The sequence below is a fragment of the Epinephelus fuscoguttatus genome, linkage group LG20, assembly GCF_011397635.1.
Source record: "Epinephelus fuscoguttatus linkage group LG20, E.fuscoguttatus.final_Chr_v1".
In the NCBI taxonomy this organism is placed as follows: Eukaryota; Metazoa; Chordata; class Actinopteri; order Perciformes; family Serranidae; genus Epinephelus; species Epinephelus fuscoguttatus.
The window spans coordinates 34280294-34300716 of NC_064771.1; the positions used below are offsets into that span (position 1 = coordinate 34280294).

A 20423-nucleotide genomic window follows, 5' to 3' on the forward strand; every position below is an offset into this window, starting at 1 on the left:
AAACATCATCATGTGAACTTGTTTCAGGGAAATTTAATATTGAAAAGACCCTACAATTTAAGTGTAACTGAATACATCAAACATGGGAGTTAACATCTGTGTTTCCTTCAAATCCTCTTTTCTGTTCTGAGGTTTGATTTGCTCACTCAACAGTTCTTCTATGTTACAGAGTTTATTTAGTGTCTGAGCCTCCAGGTCTTTTTCAGTCTTCATCATTTACAGCTGCAAAACCAAACTGGCCGTTTTAGTTTGAGACTGATCGCTTGCCTGCAGCTTGAACACCATCTAGCAATCTCCAAGAGTCAGACCTCATCAACCTTTTCATGTTCAAATAGAAACCAAAGATCTGCCACTCAGAAATATTAGTTCCTGCACTCAGACAGGATTATTCAGACTGTGTTAATGTTTTGTCCACAGGGTAACTATATAAGCGCTTGAGAGTGAAAAAATTCCATGTTTGAAAACCCTGAGACAAAAAGATAAAGACAATCTAGAGTCAGAAAACCCTCAGAAATCCTCAAGTCCAAGTCATAAAGCTTCAAGGCCGGAACAAGTCATCATCTAAAAGCTTTGCAGAACGAGAAATGTCCAAGTAAAAGAAAAAAACCCAGAAACTGCAAGCAATCCTCATGATGGAAACAAAAAAACCTCCAAGACTCTGACAGGTCTGAGTCAGAAACTAGAAATATACGACTCCACGAACCTCTGACAGTCTCCATCCATGTTAGTGAAAACATGGATTCTTCACACACAGAAGATCTATACAATCAGCACAGTTTCAAGATTAGAGTCACCAATTCAGTATCTGACCAAATGTCTCCCCTTCTGTTCCTGAGATATGACGTTAAAACATGATGATGTCACAGTCAAGCTGACCTTTGACATTTTGACCTTCATTTTTTTTTTATCCTGTTAGACATTTAGATAAGACAAGACAAGATAAAAGAAGTAGAAATAACACATTTGTGCCCATTGTTTTCTTTAAATCCCCTAAGGTGTTCTTGGGATATTGCATTCACAAGTGCGAGTCAGACATGGTCACAGTGACCTTGATTTTTGACTGCTGAAATCAAATCAGTTAATTGTAGAGCCGAAGTGGACATTTGTGCCAAATTTGAAAAACTCCCTTGAGGTGTTCTTGAGATATCGTTTTATGGCAATGAGACTGATGCAAGACCACAGTGACCTTGACCTTTTACCTACAAATTCCAATTGGTAAATCATTAAGTCAAGTGGACATTTTTGACCAATTTTTTAAAAAGTCCTTTGAGGTGTTCTTGAGATATTGCGTTCACAAGAGTGAGACAGATTAGGTCAGAGTGACCTTGACTTTTGAGAACCGAAATCTGATCAGTTTAAACCTAAGGGGACAGAAAAGTCTTGGTCCACGGCAAAATAAAACCATTGAGTCAAAAACTGAGTGACAGTGACCTTGACTTTTGAGAACCAAAATCTGATCAGTTTAATCATTGAGTCCAAGTGGATGTTTGTGCCAAATTTGGAAAACTCTGTCATGGTGTTCTTGAGATATCAAGTTTACAAGAATGAGACAGATACAAGGTCACAGTGACCTTTCACCATCAAAATCTAATTTGAAAAATGCTGAGTCCAGGTGGATGTTTGTGCCAAATTAAAAAAAAAAAAAAAAAAAAACCCTTAAGGCGTCCCTGTGATATTGCATTCACAAAAGTGAGACAGATTAGGTCAGAGTGACCTTGACTTTTGAGAACCGAAATCTGATCAGTTTAAACCTAAGGGGACAGAAAAGTCTTGGTCCACGGCAAAATAAAACCATTGAGTCAAAAACTGAGTAGAAAAACGCTCATAATCAAGACAAGTCTGAGTCAAACAATCCAGAGGACACATCCAGGAGACAAAAAAACCTCTTTAGACATACCCAAATTTGTGTGAGAAAAAAGTACTCTGGATTGGGGCAACAAGCCGTCCAGACTTTGAGAGGTCGGACTCAGAAACTAAGACAAGTCCAGGTCAAGACCTGCTGAAGACCTGCACAGTCAAGTTCAGCTCTGCTTTTATTGTCTCAAGAAGAAGAAAACTGAATCCCTCACAGTGTCCGACTGGAAAGACTGAGACAAAGACTCCTCATTATCAAGGCAAGACTCAAAACAAGCCCGACTGTGACGAGCTCTGCTCACCTTCCATCACGTAGACCAGAGAGCCCACGTCGCCCTCCTTGATGATGCAGGCGTCTTTCCCATAATCCACCGGGTACATACAGTCCACGATCTCCTGGATCTGAGACAGCTCCAGGTTCTTCATGAAGTCATTATCCAAGATGGCGTCCTTTATCAGCTCCTTCGACCTGAGAGGAGAGGAGAGGAGAGGAGTTTTCTGGTGAAGGGGATTTTGAAACAGTAACACACAGATAGCAGAAGGACGAGAGGAGGCTGCTGAAATCAGTGACCCGACTGCAGGTTAACAGCCACAGTGTACATCCTGTGAGTCAGACTATGACACCACTGACAGGTGACGGATGACACGGACTGTGTCCTTTATTAAAATGACAGATTTCTCTGGGTTTGAACATTGTTGGAAACTTTAAAGTCAGTACACAACTCAGCTACATGTAACACTGGTCTCAGTGTTTTTAGCCATTTTAATGTTGAAATATAAATGCTGTTTAATAAAATAAAATAAAGGAATTTAACTCCCTGGATTAAATCAGAGGGTAAAGTCTTGGTGTGATCCTTGATAAAAGGGGAAATAAATAACAACAAAAACAAAGCAAAAAACTCAGTATAATTTGTCCTTACAGACTAACATAAACACCTCACAGGGTAATCAAGGACATGCGATTTAAGGTAGCCAACAACCTGGTTTTATACATCTGAAGAACTCAGAACCAGACCAGGTCTCTAATGGATACACGCCTTTATTTGTCTAAATGTGTAGCCACAGCGGGCTGGTAAAATCTGCACTGACACACACACAGACACACACACACACACAGAAGTGAACAACCTGCTTCATATCTCCTTCTTCTGGCGCGTTCGTCTGACAGTAAAGACAATCTGAAAGTAAACTGAGTCTCCGTCAGCCCTTCTGGTCGATGACAGCCGACAGTTTGATTCATAACTTTAACATTTACTGATGTTTTCTCGGCTGGTTTCACCGTCTGTCTTCATCAGCAGCTTAATGTCAGAGAGTCGGCCCACGGTGAAAACCACCACCTGTCTGCCCCTCACACACACCTGTCTGCTGCAGCCTCACACACTCTCCTCTCCTGGATAAACAGCATTCAGTCCAGGACTCATTAGTGCTCGTCTACAGGTGCCAACACTGAATCCACAATTCGGAGGGGCAGAACCAGGCGTTGTGAACGTTCAGGGGTCAGCAGAAATCTAAGGGGGTCTGGGGGAACGCTCCACTGCAGAGATTTTCATTAACCATTTACTGCAGCTGTATGTGCTGTTTTTGAAGCCTGCCTTAAAAAGACCTGCAAGTCATTTGGGAAAAACATTTGGGTATTTAAGAGGAAAAAATCCTTCTGTCGATCCTCCATCATACATCAACTGTCTTCATCGTTCTGAAACTGCAACAAAAATGATGATGACTAATTTTCACTCCTGTCAGCTAAAACAATACAAAAACTGTTTAATGTTACTATTTGTAAGTTACATAACACAGGAATCTGGCTTAAAGAGAATTACCGTAAAACTTCTATTAGTAGCCCAGGCTATTATTTGCTTAAAACACTGAACTCAACAGCCCTATATTCAGGACAGTTAAAAAAAACACAAGAAGTTTGTGCTCCAGAGAAAGGATCAGCACTCAGTGAATAACCTCCTAAGCCCTGTGATAAGCTATTATGGCAAGGCTTATCAGGTGGGAACCTCCTTTCACCAGTGTTTCGTCTAGTTGGTCCCACAACACCTGCAGGAGGCTAGACAGTGATCTCTGGCGTCCCAGAGACACTCCCCTAATGCCAGGTCTCACTGCTCCCCGCACCAACCCAACAACCTCCTTTACCTTACTTACACATGGCTTTCTCAGCCCAAACAGCACTGCCACCTTCAACCAAACCCAGGCTCCGTTCATGCGAGCTCCAGGTAGAGACAGTGCCGACACTACCTTTCCTAGCACATTCACCATACTCTATTTCACACGCTACATAGCATAACTACAATATAAGCTAAAGTTAAAGGAGACAGATAACTCACAGGATCAGCAAACACACTCACCTTGCAGCACGGTCTCAAATAAAAGGGATTCAAATAGGCCACTCCCACACTTAGATAACCTTCCTCTTCCTGGATTTCCTCCTGAGAGGACTGATTGGTGGATCTCTCCACCTGATCTCAAGGAGTTATGTACCCTGGGATAAAATTCTGACAGTGTGACTGCTGTTACCACCAACGTCTACTAACCAACCAATAGAAATGCAGCATGAAATGACCCAAACAAACATGGCGGACAGCAGCTCGCCATGGAGGCAAAACTAAAGCGCGAAAAGAAATGTGAGGAAAACCTTGTGAAGCCTTGTGACGTGTCCTCCAGCTCTGACCATGATCGCATAAAGAAGAACGAAGCATGGAAGGAAAGAGAGGCGGAGCTACAGCTGCCAGGTGAGACCAACTACACGTATGAAGTGAGCCATTTGACACACTGCTGAGAGTCTCTGTTCCAGGACTGGATCTGTAGTTACTATTAGTGTTACAAATGTCAGTGGGATTTTGAATGATGTTTCCTTCTTAAACAGAACCTGTAAGTTCTGGTTTCACTTTGAAAGTCTCAACATAGTTTCAGCTGTTCAGCAAAAGGTCAGTTGTTTTTTCTCATTTAAAACTTCTATCCTCCCTTTTGATTGCAAAACAAACTCACCCAAACCTGTTTTAAATTACTAAATAATAAAGAGATGTCGCTACTTCTAAGTTTAGTTCAGAGATTCACCCTCTGCTTTGGTCAGAGTTTATCCTGATAAACAATCACACATTAAATCTAAAATTGAGTTTGATTGTTGTCTTCTCCGGAGTAAATTAATGTAGATTCTCAATTAGTGTCTTGTAATTACATATTTCGTCAGCAGCTGGTGCCTCACATGACACGAACACTCAGATATCTGCAGTATATTCCAGTTCCAGAGCCGAGGAGAGATGAGGAGCTCCTTCCTCCTTCAAACATGGACAAATGAAAAGCAGCTGAGCCTCCGTCATCAAACACTGAGCTGTATGAGACAGAGAGAGGAGAGGAGGAGATCACAGCGGAGCCAGAGGTTTCCTTCCTGCCGACTCAATAAAACACATTTTAATTGAAATAGAAAGAAACAGAGAGAAGGAAAGATGAAGAGGGGAAAACAAATAGTCCAAAAATCCACTCTCAGCTGTCGACTGAATCACAGATTAACTTTCAGAGGCTCAGAAAAAAAAAATGTGACCACTGAAGTCTCCTGAGGAGCTTCAGAGGGTTTAACAGACCTGAGAACAGTTCAGACTGTGACTGATCCAGCAGAAGCCTGTTCACACCTGATTATCAAAGAGTTAATCTGGAACAAACTCCAGAGCTCCAGCTCCATCTGGAAACTCTTTCCACTCCTTCAGGACGGCAGAATTCAATCTATAAATCTATTTTAAAAAACACACCAAAACACACATATCTACATTTGGTGAGTTCACACAAAGCCAAAAACGGCATGTCACAAACAATCACTGCGCTGGGACATAAAACAACTGATAAAAAAGGACTGTAATAATAGTAATAATTAATTATTAAAGTATGTGTTCTCATGCCTGAACCTCAGAATGATGACTGTTCTGGATAGGTTTTCTGTTTTTGACTTTCTACCTGCTTTTGGCCTCAGTAAATGAGATGTTTTATCAAAGGCCCAAAGTGTTTCAGCAGCTGGAGGCGGCTTTTTGTAATTGTTTTTAATGAGAATGAAACTTTTTGCTTGCTGTTTTTTGTGTTGCTACACACCTGGTGTTTCTGCGCTCTAGGCGCCTGGTGTTTTTGCCAGAGTGCTTTGAACTCGTCAAGTTGGAAAAACTTCAACTCAGAGCAGAAAAACTCCCCACGTCATCTCTTTTTTTAACCACTGTCCAAATGGATGATTTGAGAGGCAGGTCTTCTGTGTTTAGTTTACAGTTGGTAAACAATGACAACAGCAACATTTAACAAAGGTAATGTTACAAAATTCGGCTCCATTACAACTCACAAGGTTCACTGACAAAACAAGTGTCTTATGCTAAACACGTTTTTCCTACAAATACATACTAACGTATGACGGAGTATTAGGGCCATATTGAAGAAAAAAAATTAGGAGATTTTGAGAATAAAGTCGTAATATTATGACAATAAAGTCGTAATTTAATGAGAAAAAAGCCATAATATTACGAGAATAAAGTCGTAATTAGGGTTGTTAAAAGTATCGATATTCAAACGCTGTATCCGGATACAATACTAATTTACAAAAGTATCAATACTAACAGTGCACGCCACCTCAGCGCCTGTCGGGTGCGCGCAACCGGTCCGACGGACACACATTGTGCAGGCAGCGTCTGGCAGGCACAGAGCCCTCACTGCAACCCGGCTTGTTGTCGTTGCTGTGCATGCATGCACACATTTCTGTTGCTGTAATATGGCCAGCACGGCTGCAGGAGGATCAGAGCAGCCAGTTTTGGTCAAAAATGATAAAGGAAAAAGCGCTCTTTGGAAATATTTAGTGAAGTGAACACAGCACGCTGCAGACGGCAGGTACAGGCCAGCATCAAACTAAAATATAACTTCTAACGTTAATGTGGGAGCTAAGCAGAAAACGAGTGCCGGTGTTCAGTTATTTTTTTTATTGGGCCGGTGTTCAGTCATGGCACTGGGTATCACGTATGCTGCTACCGCTATCCCTGAGCCGCCTTCACTGGCGCCCTCTGAGGTGGAGACACTGGCTCCACGCAGCTGTGCGAGCTGCGCTCCGATTACGCGCACATCTCTAACAATTTGTGGAATCGACCACCGACACGCCTCCTCATCAGAAGAGTGGACGGAGAACGCCGAAGTCCCTGCGGCACCTGAGGTCGAGACAACGGCTCCACGGAGCTCAGCAGCTGCGTCTGACTACGCATACATCTCCAACCACCAAGGTTCAAGTTAATTAATTATCAAGTCAATGAATTGTGTGGCGTTGTAACATATAACATAACATTATATAATTTAAATAATAGTATGATGCAATGCCACATAACTGGGAAACTTTGTCTTGTAGCCCCTGAGAAGCAAGATCCAGCACCAAGCACCAGCCATGAGCCCACAAGTCCAGAGTGGGCACTACTTATTTGAACAGAATATAGATTCTGATATTGTTGAAAAGGATGTTGTGTTGTTAAGAATAATGTTAGAGATGTGCACTCATGACATAAATCTACATTGTGAAGCAACCCTTACTAGCACTGAATTGGAAATATTTTAGACAAATACACTGAATTACGAGGCTTTCGAGAACAGTGTGCTATTGTAGACTTAACATGTAAGGTTATAATAGGCTGTGATCTAAAGTGGGCCGGTCTGAGGCATGAAACTCCAGGGCTGAAAATGAGTCCCACTCCAGCCCTGCCTCCAAATGTGTCGAGGCAACACACCTGAGACAAAGAGCAGCTGCCACAAGCTGGTTCATCCTCTAACCCATTCTGTTTGTTGTTGGTTATTTCCTTAAAAACTACGACTTTTTTCTCATAATATTACGACTTTATTCAATGTGGCCCTAATACTCTGTCATGCTAACATTATCAGCACAAGCCTATGGCATTTTACATTGTATAAATTAGCCTAGCGACTAGCAGAGATTTTCTCTGCTCATATTTCAGCCAGGATAAATCACAAACAGTGTGTGGAGGCTTTATTGTCTTCACAATTTATTGTTTCTTATCTGTGAAATTAAAGTAAATAAAAGCTTTGTTTCCACTGAGGGAAATGGTTTCAGCTTACAGAAACAGACAGGAGGTCTGTTTATCCCCATAGATCCCAGCTGACAGATGTCCATCACTACTTCTGTTATTCTTATCTTCAGACAAAAAAGTGTCTGAAGATAAGAAAATATTGAGCAATTCTAAAAAGAAGATAAAATGAACCTAATCAATCTTCTACTTCTGTTCATTTGAAACATTAGTTTCATTATTGTTAGGAATTTTATTCATCAGCAAACAGAAACATCTTCACAGAGCGGGACTCTGAGGCTGCTGATTGGTGGAAACATCCTCTGTGCAGCTTCACCTCGACTCAGTCTTTCATGTCTTAAACTTTGAAACTCATCCGACAGTTTGGACCAAATAAAATTTGCGTTTGAAATATTGGTTTTGTGGGAATTATCTGAGCTGAGGCGGCTGACACTTCCCTCTGAGGCTGCTGAGAGACTCTGGAGCAGGAGAGATAACTCTGTGGTAAAGAGACAAAAACACCTAAAGGTCTACCCAAGAATAGATTGATAGTTTTATTTTATCCGATAGATGAGACGAGCGCCGAGAGGATCTATTAGAGCTGGATTTTATTTTGGTGAATCAGGGGAAGAAATATTTCAGCCTGGCTTCAGTATCTGCATGTAAATTGGACTCTGGAGGAAACTAACTTGAATGAAGACACATTGTGGCCTGATGGAGGGGAGTGACGAAGGAGACCCTCATTTTATTACTACATGAGTCACAGGGTAGTGAGGAGAGGGGGAGGAGGGGAAAATGAAGACGGAGGAATGCTGAGGAAAAAGTTAACAGGGAGACAGAGGATGAATTTAAAAAGAGAAAAAGTGAGAACATAAATGAGATGAAGTACACAGGAAAAGAACAAGCACAACAACAAAGAAAGAAAGAGAAAGTAAATTACTGAAATGTAAAAGGAGGTAATTCAAGTGGAAAAACAAAGAGACAATGAACAGAGACAAAGCGCCACGCAACAAGAGAGACTTTCATGTCCTGCAGGACAGCTTCCATCAAACTGAAAACATAAAGGAACCAAATAAAACTAGGGAATGCCGTTTCTGAAGAAATTGTGGATGTGAGTGCTGCATGCTGAACGTTGAATAATATATTAATGTATGAATGAAGTGGAATCTTAAAGGTTTTTTTGGAAAGCTAATGCTACACTGCCACGCTCGCTTTAATGTGGAAGAAGAAGGTAAAGTGATAGGAATGATTGAAATGACGTAACAACGGTCAGTGGAAACCAAAATCATCGACCCACTGAGGGCTGGACTCAAAATCACACCGAAAGTCAAAGTGAAAAATTGAAATCACAGGCTGTACGGCCCCCGCCTGCCCGTATGTAGTAATGACAACATCTGGGCTCCTGATGAGTCGATAGATGGTGTCCTGGGGGAATCAGGGCATTAGTGAGCTCCTGGACAGTCTGTGGTGGACGCACCGATACATAACGCCCCATGGGTGCTCAGTTGGTTTTAGGTCAGAGGAACGAGAGAGCCAGTCAGTGACATCATTGCCTTCATCATCCAGGAACTGTCTACACACTCTGGACACATGAGGCCGGGTATTGTCCTGCACCAGGAGGAACCCAGGGCCCACTGCACCAGGAGGAACCCAGGGCCCTCTGCACCAGGAGGAACCCAGGGCCCTCTGCACCAGCATAAGGTCTGACAATCGCTCAGAGGATTTCTTCCCGGTACCTACCAGCCTAACAGCAGTCAGGGTAGCACTGGAAATTACATGGTTTCTGTGTGACCCTCCAAGGATCTGCCTCCCAGACCATCACTGACCCACCACCAAACCAGTTATGCTGGATGATGTCACAGGCAGCATAACGTTCACCACAGTGTCTCCAGAGTCTTTAACACCTGTCACATGTGCTCAGTGTGAACCTGCTCTCATCTGTGAAGAGAACGGGGTGTCGATGGTGGACCTGCCAGTTCTGGTGTTCCCTGGTGAATGATGGAGCTGCACGGTGCTGGGCTGTGAGCACAGGTCTCACTAGAGGACGTGGGGCCCTCATGCCACCCTCATGGAGTCTGTTTCTGACAGTGTGGTCAGAAACATGCACACCAGTAGCCTGCTGGAGGTCATGTTGTAGGGCTGTGGCAGTGCTCCTCCTGTTCCTCCTCACACAAAGGAGCAGATAGCGGTCCTGCTGCCGGGTTGATGCCCTTCTACGGCCCTGTCCAGCTCTCCTGGTGTAACGGCCGGTCTCCTGGTATCTGGTATCAACCTGACTGGGCTGCAGGTCCCACCTCATGCTACCAGTAGTGACAAGGACACTAGCAGAAGACCAAACTAGAGAAGAATCAGTCAGGAAGGATAAGGAGGTATTTTTATCGTGTGCACAGAAGGTAAGAACTTGTGTGGACTTTTTTTTGGGACTCTAAGGGCTCTGTACATACTGTACACGCCCCTCGATACAAGCAGACATATGAGTGTTTCAAGTAGAAAATGTTCTCACTGTAAGGAGACAAGTTTCACTACAGTTGGTGCTTCAGAGCTAAAGTAGAAACATCACTGTTGTGGTTTGAAAAATCTTTGTTGCAGGAACAAATGTTAGAACTCCATGTAGAAACGTGACAGTAGAAACCTCATAAGGATCATGTTTCCTGCTCTCCGGAGGTTCGTGATATTCATGATGCTTGTGGATGAAAAGCGTCTGACAGACAGGATATCATCCCCACTTTCAAAATAAGAGTCCTCTCTCAGCAGCAGATCTGTGACGGCTGAGTCTCAGCTGATCATTAACTCGTCTAAAAATGCTTATGAAGCGTTACTGCAGACAGCAGGAGAGCTGGTGGGTGATCACAGCCCACACACACTCAACTGTAATACCTTTATTTATGTTTTAAAATAACACACACACATACACACACATACACACACACACACACACACACACACACAGGCAAGCTGCAGGACACTGACAGCGACAAGTGGTGGGATGGCAAATGAAACCCTGTCATCTGCCTGTGTAGCGCCGTGTGTGTGTGTGTGTGTGTGTGTGTGTGTGTGTGTGTGTGGGCGCACACCACGCAGATTTAAAACCAACACAGTGGTTGTTGTTGCTGGCATGGACAGACAGAAAAAGACATTATATTCTACTGAGCTCTGAGAAATGGATCATAGCAGAGGGCTTGTGCACATAACGCAGCATGTAACGCTGCACTACAGTCATTTAGGATTTCACTTCTGAGTAGAGTCAGTAGAAATGTCATCAACAAAAACATCATCATGATCAGTCCAAATATATTAACCACAATAAGAAATATCATCGTAAGATCACTACAAGTAGAAACTCCATTGCTACAAATATCATTACAAATAAATCAATACATTTATAAGCTCCAAAAAAAGAAAATCAAAAGGTGGCGGCAGATGTTTTAATCATGAGTGTGGGAAATCCCGTTATCGCTACCAGAAACATCATCACTAGGAATGGAACCATTGTTCCAACCAGAAATAATGTCGCTCCAGTAGAAATGCCAACAAGTCCAAATTAAATTGTTACAAGTAGACGCAAAATTGTTTCAACTGGAAAGATTTTCACGAGAGGCAGAAATGCTCTGATCACAAACAAAACTGTCATTGCGACAACTACAAGCAATATTGTTCCAAGTAGAGACATCACCAGTGAAATGTCACTGCTACAAGTACAAACAAAACTGGTGTGTCAGTCAGGACCACTTCTGTCAAAGGAAACTTTATTTCCATTTGCAGTATTGTCTTTGGTTGTGTGGCTCTGTTCTGGGCCCTCTACACCCTTCCTCGGACCTAAGCGGAAAGCCTAAGGCGGAGAGAGCACACCTATCTGCCCTTCCACACGCATATGTGGAAAGCCTGGAAAGTCTGTGGTGGACAGAGCACAAGTCTCTGCCCTTCCACACGCATATGTGGAAAGCCTAAGGCGGAGAGAGCACACCTATCTGCCCTTCCACACACATGTGGAAAACCTGGAAAGTCTGTGGTGGACAGAGCACAACTCTCCACCCTTCCACACGCGTACAAGGAAAGCCTAAGGTGGAGAGAACACACCTACCTGCCCTTCCACACACATATGTGTAAAACCTGGAAAGTCTGTGGTGGAAAGAGCACAACTCTCCACCCTTCCACATGCGTACAAGTAAAGCCTAAGGCGGAGAGAGCACACCTCCCTGCTTCAGGTGTATCATATCTCGTTCATGACAATATCAGTACAATTTTTAATATGGTATGAAAATTTAATATTGTGATACTCATAATATTTTGACATGTTGATATATTGATGTCACACTGTTACTAACGGCAACAACAAACATGGCTGAAAGCAGAATAATTACCAAATCTGCGGTGGTTCCAAAATGAGGGGCAGCTTCAGTAGTGTTGAATAAACTGTGTGGGGCGCTCCTGGATGAGAGGTGAACAAGCAAATCTAGTTGCCTATGACATAGCACTTAAGATTACCACAGCCTGGATGACTGAGAACCTTCACCAACATGCTACGAGTTGACAAAAAACGTTTATATCGCTAGAAGTAGAAATGTTATGACCAGAACTATCAATGTAGAAAGATGACCACTACATGTAGAATTGCCCTGCTGTAAGTAGACACTGTAGTACAAATGTCACTGTTTCAAGGAGAACCATTGTCAGTACCAGTCAGAACATTGTGGCTACAAGCTGAAACAAATGTATTCAAGCACAGACCAAACTGTGGTAGATAAATAAAATACTGTTCTAATCAGACCGAGCGAATCCAGCGATGTCTGAATCAACTGAATCAGAGTCAACTGAAGCAGCCTCCTGCTGTCTGATTAATGAGCAAACTCAGAGGGAGGAGGACCACCTGCTGCACAGGTACACACTGAACAGGTACATCACAGTTCGTCTGTCACATTCACTAGCTGTGTGGGAGTCGCAGCGGCTGGACTGCAACATCAAGGTCTCAGGTTCAATCCCAGCAAACGTTTCTCCACCTACCTGCAGTTTTGCTGCAGCTCACATGTAAACATAAAGGGACTTCTGAATTAGAGTATATATACACAGTGAGTCCTGAAGGCTGCAGTGTTTACAGCACACAAAGAAGGACACTCTCATGACTTCTTCAGCTGCTGCGGAAACCTCCTGGATTATATTTTATTCTAACACATGAGCAGTTTCCATCCAAGTTTAACTCAATCTAAAGGGACAGTTCATCCCCAAATCAAAAATACATGTCTTTCTTTCACCTGTAGAGCTGTTTATCAGTCTAGCATGTTTTGAGACCAGACCTCAGACCTTGTTATGAGCAGTGTCATGTAGGAACTATTTTCTTTTCACCAAACTACACCCGCCAACGGTATCACTGCACAGACAGAAGGGTGAATTCTGGAGTTTTCAATTTGGGCTGTTATAAAAATACCATTTTTGGGGCTTTGAAGCTTCAGTGATAATTACCTTCAAGGTGAAGGTGGAAGGTGGACTATTGCACGAATTGTTTCTGTAAGTTATTACTAACTTTAAACGCCGTGGGTCGGGACACATTTCATCTCACCTGTTCCTTTTCCTCACTGTCAATGACTGCACTGACAACTCATTTTCACTCTGACCTCATCACATGTCCATGTTTGGTCATGGACTTTCCACGTCCACATATGACGTCCAAGGTACCCTGGGTGTGTTGGCTGACATTCTGGGATGCCGTGTCAACTTCAGCCTGTTACATGCATTGTCAGTTTTCAAAATACACTTCTGTTTTAACAGGAAATGTACATTTTGCATACAGTCTCTTTCAAAATAAAAGCATTAGATAAGTACAACACTGTGAATTTACTTTTTCTTCAACAACAAACACACATGGTTTGGGAAGAAAGAACAGGGTTTGGCTTTACAATCAGGTTAAAGTCAGTGGCTGTTGGACCCATCCATCAGCCCTCCCACAGCATTTTCTCCTAATGCCACTGGTCGGCAACCAGCCATGTGTCATGCCGATGTGAAAGGATGCCTGTTTTCGTCAGTGTCTAACGCCGGAAGTCACCAACCAAGCACCCATTTTTGAGGACTCTGACACTCCATCTTCCTTTAATTTCCTCTACCAGTTTAGTGGTGATGTCGATTACCATGACAATGGCTGAAGCTCTGAAGCATTCAGGTCAGCCCTATTTTTAATTGTACTTTGTTTTTTTGACACGTTGAGCACCACAGGCTGAGTGACATCTAGTTCCATCATACTGGAGAGAAGGCAGACATCTCTACTTCCAATACCTCAAACACTCAGCAACTCACACCAAAACGCTCCAGACTAATAAACAGCTCTACAGGGAAAAGGAAAAATGTGGTTTTTTTGATTGTCCCTTTAACCAATTTCATAGAGTATAATGTGCAGTATTTAATAGATCACCAGTGTTTCCCACAGATTTAGATTCTATGTGTGGCAGTCGCTGCCCAGAGGGGGAGCTCCATACAAAAACTTTCTTTGATGGTGAAGCCCAGTGCTGCTGAAGTGTATAAACTACACTGCAGACTGAAGGCTCCACTCACAGTGACAAACAGTGTGACGGCTGACTCATATGTGCAGCAGGGTGAATGCACATCGCTAGGTCAGCGTTATATACACATGTACAGTGTATAAAATGTCTGTATCATCACTTCACTGCATTTTTATAAACTACAATAAATTGATCACTTCTCTCCCTGCGTCCAAACACTGTCAGTCCCTCTTCCTCTCCTTCCTCAGAGCCACCATGAGACATCGTGTTCTAGAGAATGAGATGGACGCCAGGTCACATTGACCTCTGACCATCAAATTATTATTCTTCGTCCACTTGAATGTTTGAGCCAAATTTGAAGAGATTTCTTGAGGCTTTGTTGAGATTCCACATTCACTAGAAGGGTACAGATGGACGGACGTAGCGGAGGAGCCCTACTTCCTGATGTGCTAAAAGGATTCTGAGATTTCCTTCCAGCTACATTTTTATGTTTCAAACCTCAAAAAAAAAAATAAATAAATAAATAAAAGGAGTGTTACAGTCTGGGGCTCCATATGTGGATCTTTAAACGGATATTATTAGATTTTTATGACAGCAGGACTTCAGCAGCAGTTGTCCATCCCAGCATGTCACCAGCGTCACACACACATTTTCATATTCACATGTGTATAAATAAAGACCTGTGACAGCAGCAGCTGTTAGATTCAGCAGAGACAAGCTGCTGATGATCACAACAGGACGCTGAAGTCCACGACCTGGACTCCGTTTCACTGAGACCAAACACTGCAGGAACATGTCTGCTGCTCACTACAACAATAACACTGACAAATACTTTGACCTGAAACTTGAGCGCTGACTCACAACATGAATTAAATGCATAAACAATGCATATGCACAAAAAACATGCGTACACCTTTTCCCACATAGACACTGGTATTGACAAAGGAAGACTGTGCGGTGAGAATATTTGCAGACTTCAGACCAGGCATACACACAGTTATAGCTCAGACACCTGCGGGTGATGTCATGAAGACAGCATTAAATAAAAGTATGTACTGAAGCACACTCAGTAATCAATTCAAATACTTGGAGGGAATTCAGATGGAAAGTGATAATAAGGTTTTTTCAGACACCAGAAACAGTGGCTAAAATGGGCTCAACATACTGCGTACACACATTGGCAGCCATACCAACATATTTTGATGCATTACAATTAAGTGGTTAAAACCTGACGTCCCGACATCAAACATGTGGACTGAGAAGGTTTGGGAAATTTCCTAGATGGATCAGATAATGCGCTCCTTGAAACACCCCCCAAAAAAAATCTATTAAGAGATGGGGCCCTGCTATCGCCATACTAACATTGTCAAGTGATTGAAATCTGCTTTCATATTTTACAGTATACATGTATCAGTATCTTTTACACATAGTCCCATTAACAAAATGGTTTCAACTTTCAATCATAGTAATAAAACGTTTGTTCAACCAACAATAACCCTTCCGTTTTTATTCCTTTAAGAGTCATTCTGACTGATTATAATATCAATTCTGTGATACTGTAAAACCGTGACTATTAACATACCATGAAAATCTCATACCTTTGCAACCCAACAACAAAGTTAGACAATGATATTTGGTAGAATTTAGGTCGTGATGCCAACAGCCTAAAATTCCATGTCAGGACAACGTCTAATGACGACAGATGACACTGATATTTTGTTGGTTTTAAATTTGTGTTGCTGGGTAACCAAAATCCAAGGTCTTCAAACGTCTCATGCCAACATCATCTGGACGTAGAATAATGATATTCAGGTTGTTGTTGATTGTACGGTATTAGGAACAAAAACCAACGTCTACGAAATGTCATAATGTTAGCATCCACACAGTGCAAAACTCAAAAGTTGTTATACATTTAAAATACTATTTTCGACCCAATTTTTATTCCAACCAAAATTTAATGTCTGCCAGACATAAGAGTTCAACGTCTTTGTGATGTCATTTGACATCCGGTACCAGTTGGGGAACAACGTATATCAACAGCCGTGTGTAATGACGGCTGCTCCAGCACTGTTGGAAAACCTACTGATGTGACACAGTCAGTAAAGTTGCTCTTGAATGAACTGTGGAGGGGCAAAAGGATTAATATGCAAATGGATGTTTGGGGCACTTCTACTTTGAGCATAGTGTTAGTTCAAGCAGGACATGATGTCAAGCTCAGCTCACATCCCAGCTACATCAGCTGATCTCAAGATCACATGATTCTTTTCTATGCAACCAAATGGTGACTCTCATGCTCTCTCTGCCTTAGGCTTTCCATGTAGAAGCATGGTATGCTTTCTCCGCCTCGGGCTTTCCTCATATGCACATGGAAGGGCAGAGAGGTATGCTCTCTCCACCTTAGGCGTTCCACGTAGGCGTGTGATAGGGCAGAGAGGTGTGCTCTCCGCCTTGGGCTCTCAGAACAGAGTCATACCACCAAATATAATACTGCAATGGAAATACAATTGTCTTTGAAAAAAGTGGTCCTGACTGAAATCCATTTATAGTGAACTATGGATGTGGAAATGAGGCTACGTCACAATGACTAAGATTTACGAAACAGAATCGGTCGTAAGCACAGCTTCATAAACCTGACAAAAAAAATATATATGCACTTTTCTGCCTTGGTGCATACACACACAGTTTGTCATTAATATACAAAGATTTATACATCTGGCCCCGAGAAACATAACCTGCGGATAGTAAAGTGTTCAGTGCGACTGATCCATTTTTCTCCATCCGGTTTATTAAAGTATAAAGAGCAGAATAATACTTTAACAGAGGGCTGCGAGTAACAAATCACTGCCTTTTTTAAATTGATGGTTATTTTCTCAAGACATAAATTCATCATTTGGTCTATTAAAATGTCAGAAAATAGTAAAAAGGTCCAACAGATTTCTGAGACGAGAGAAAATCCTCACATTTAAGAATCTGCAGAATTTAAAAGTTAAAGCATCATTCGTCTTGAACCACCTGCTGCTCCAGCTGTGCTTCAACTTTTACAGAAAACTATTAAATGCTATCAAAAGTGGCATGAATATAAATGAGTGAACTACGTCTCCATAAATTCAACACATCTTCTAACGTTGTTAATTTCAAAAGTAACACCTGGTGTTGAATGTAACTCAGGTACAATGTACAACTGAGGCCGCACTGTTAACACAGTCCATCAGTAAATCCTTTCATGTCAGGCGGTAATCTCAGAGACAAATATCTACAAACCTGGACACATAAACCCGAACCCATCTGACAAGAGAGATACCACCAGAGAGAGGAGAGAAACCTCCATATTCAACATGCAAATATTCACTGTTAGAGGATATAAATGATTCCCTTCTCCACCACCTGTGCAGCGCGGACTGATGAGAGCGTTTTGTTCAGCAGGGAAACATTAATGTTTGAAAGTTTTAATCTGCCTGGAGGCGTGCAGGAGTTCTGCTGGCAGCCTCCACTCATCTGCCGGCTTTTAATGAGACTTTAACTTCAGCAGAGTTCAAACATCTCCGTGAGAACAGTCTGGTTTCCTGAGCAGAGCCTGGTGGGCATCCAAAACCAGCGCACGTCACTGGAGCTGTCTTCTCTCAACACAACCAGCGACACAGAAGAAGAATAGTGGATCGCCTCAATAGACTTTACACACAAAACGAAAACATGGGCTCCTTCATTGGCTTGAAATTTCGACATCAAGTTCATGTTTCGTACCAAAAGTGAAAGCCTGTACATGCATACCAGTATCTGAAGTATTCCCGTCATGTGCTGAACATATAAACATTAGGGCTGCCACTAACGATTATTTTCATTGTCAACTAATCTGTCAATTATTTCTTCGATTAGTCGACTAATCATTTCATCGAAAAATGTGTTAAAATGTTGAAAAATGTAGGTCTGTCCCAAACCCCAAAATTACGTCATCTAATGTCTTGTTTCACGCCAAAGGGTTTTAGTTCACTGTCACGGGAGAGTGTGTAAAGCTGCCAATATCTGAACGTAAGAAGCTGCAGTAAGAGTATTTTGGGTACTTTTATAGTAATTTTCTATGAAAAATGACTCAAACCGATTAGTCAACTACTAAAATAGTCGATTAGTCATCGATTAGTCGACTAATCGTGGCAGCCCTAATAAACATCATATTCTTGTTTGAGAAACCTGGAAATGCCACCTGGGTCACTCTGATAGACACCAGGACCCAGTTGTTCATAAGTTATCTGATTGGATTTTGGCTTGTGGAAAGGATCAAATCTTGAAAAGGGCTCGTTAAAAAATAAAAGGAGATTCTGAAATCAGATAAGATCACATAATCCAGTCTTTGTCAAACTGTCAGTGTGTGTTGTCCAGAACTTTTTAGTAGGATTGGGAAACTTTTGATCCCAAAGTCAGGATTATCCTGATCCCAGCAGACATCTGGAGCAGACATCTGGAACATAATGTTATAAAACTTTTAAATTGGTCACAGATATCTACACTAGGGATGCACGATATTGCATTTTCGCAGTAAATAGTTCTACTGTTAATATTTTACTTGCAAATGAAAGCTGTGAGCACTTCTTCTGCAACTGCCAATACCAACATTCCCACATAGAGAAAGGGTGAAAACTAAAGCGACAGCAACTAAAAAGACAGCGTTTGGCTGCGGCCCCCACATCATTAAATCTGCCCCTGATGTCACTTCATCACCTGGAGGTGCAGCTGCCTCTCCCCCACAGGGCTGTAGTCTACATAGGAGTGTTAAATGTGTTTGTCTTGTTGTGTTATTGGGAGCCAGAATAGAAGGAGTCATGGCTCAAAACCAGCCGCCACTGCCCGTCAACAAAAACAAAGATGGTTAAATGTGATAAGACCAAAGGACTGGACGGAGGCCATCATCACAAATGCTCACATGTGCAGCGCACACTTCATATCAGGTTAGGGAAAAAGTATTTCCTGTTGTAGGGATGAACAGTTGCTGATGAATGGTTGCTGAGTAGCAGGCGGCACCATGTACGGTAACCTCGGCCACCAGTGTGTGAATGTGACACATAGTGTAAAAGCGCTTTGTGTGGTCAGAAGACTTGAGAGCGTGATACAAGTGAAGTCCATTTACCATTTACTGACCTTTTACAGTGCATTAAGTTTCAACAACACACACACAAAGTGGACTTACTGCGGGCTCTTGGGGTAGAAGGGCAGGGTGACATGGCTGAGGTCAGTGATGTCACAGGCGGTGGGCTCGGCGGAGATGGCCTGCCGTTTGCTGCGGTGCTGGTCCGGCTGCATGGCGAGGCTCTGCTGCTGGGCCTGGACCTGCTGGGCGGTGGCGGGCCGGAGCACAGAGCGGTACTTGTCCAGCTCGTTCTGCAGCCGCTGGATCAGCTCATCCTTCTGATCCAGCTCCAGCTCCAGCTCGTCGATCAGCGTGTCGCGCTGCCGCAGCTCCTCGATCTTCTCCTGCAGGGCGTACTGCAGGTCCCGTAGAGTACCCATCGGTTCTCTGGGGGTTCCCCGAGGAGTTCTCAGGGTTCCTCTAGAGTGTTGGGGGTTCCTCTGTGGTCCCCAGATTTCCTTTGGATCGTGAGGGTCCCTTTAGGGTTCCTCAAAGTACTTATCTCTTGGGATGCTGTCCCCAGATTTTCCTGGAGTCCTCAGGGAATCCTCAGGGTTCCCTCAGATTCTTTAGTGGCCCCCTGATTTTTGCAGAGTCTTGGCGATTTCTGGGCAACTTACGGACCTAAGACCACAACCTACACTTTACAGGACTTTGTAGGTCCCTCTAGGATTCCTTATCGGGGGGCGGGGGGGTTCTAGGGATCCCTTGAAGATGTACAGCAATTTGCAAAGGTTCCTAAAGAGTGGAGTTTGAGATCTCCTTGGGGTCTCAAGGATCCCCCGAGATTCTCAGAAGCGCTCTTCAGAATTCCTCTGAGCGTCCTTACAAGTCTCAAGGGTCTTTGAGATTCTTCTGGGGTACCTCCAGGCTCTTAGAGTTACCTCCTGGATTTCTTCAGATTCTTAGCAGTCTCTACTATTCCCTGGGGGT

At 42.9% G+C, this 20423-nt stretch overlaps 1 protein-coding gene across 1 annotated transcript in view; it reads right to left on the reverse strand.

The window, feature by feature from the left end:
* LOC125881372 (cGMP-dependent protein kinase 1-like) overlaps positions 1–19926 on the reverse strand; it is an 86540-nt gene extending 66614 nt beyond the window's left edge. The window contains exons 1-2 of the mRNA XM_049564521.1: positions 19551–19926; positions 2157–2323 (exon numbers count right to left, since the gene is read on the reverse strand). Coding sequence (XP_049420478.1) covers positions 2157–2323; positions 19551–19870 — 487 coding nt within the window. The 5' untranslated portion in view covers positions 19871–19926. The remainder of the gene's footprint in view (positions 1–2156; positions 2324–19550) is intronic.
* Positions 19927–20423: the final 497 nt, after the last annotated feature.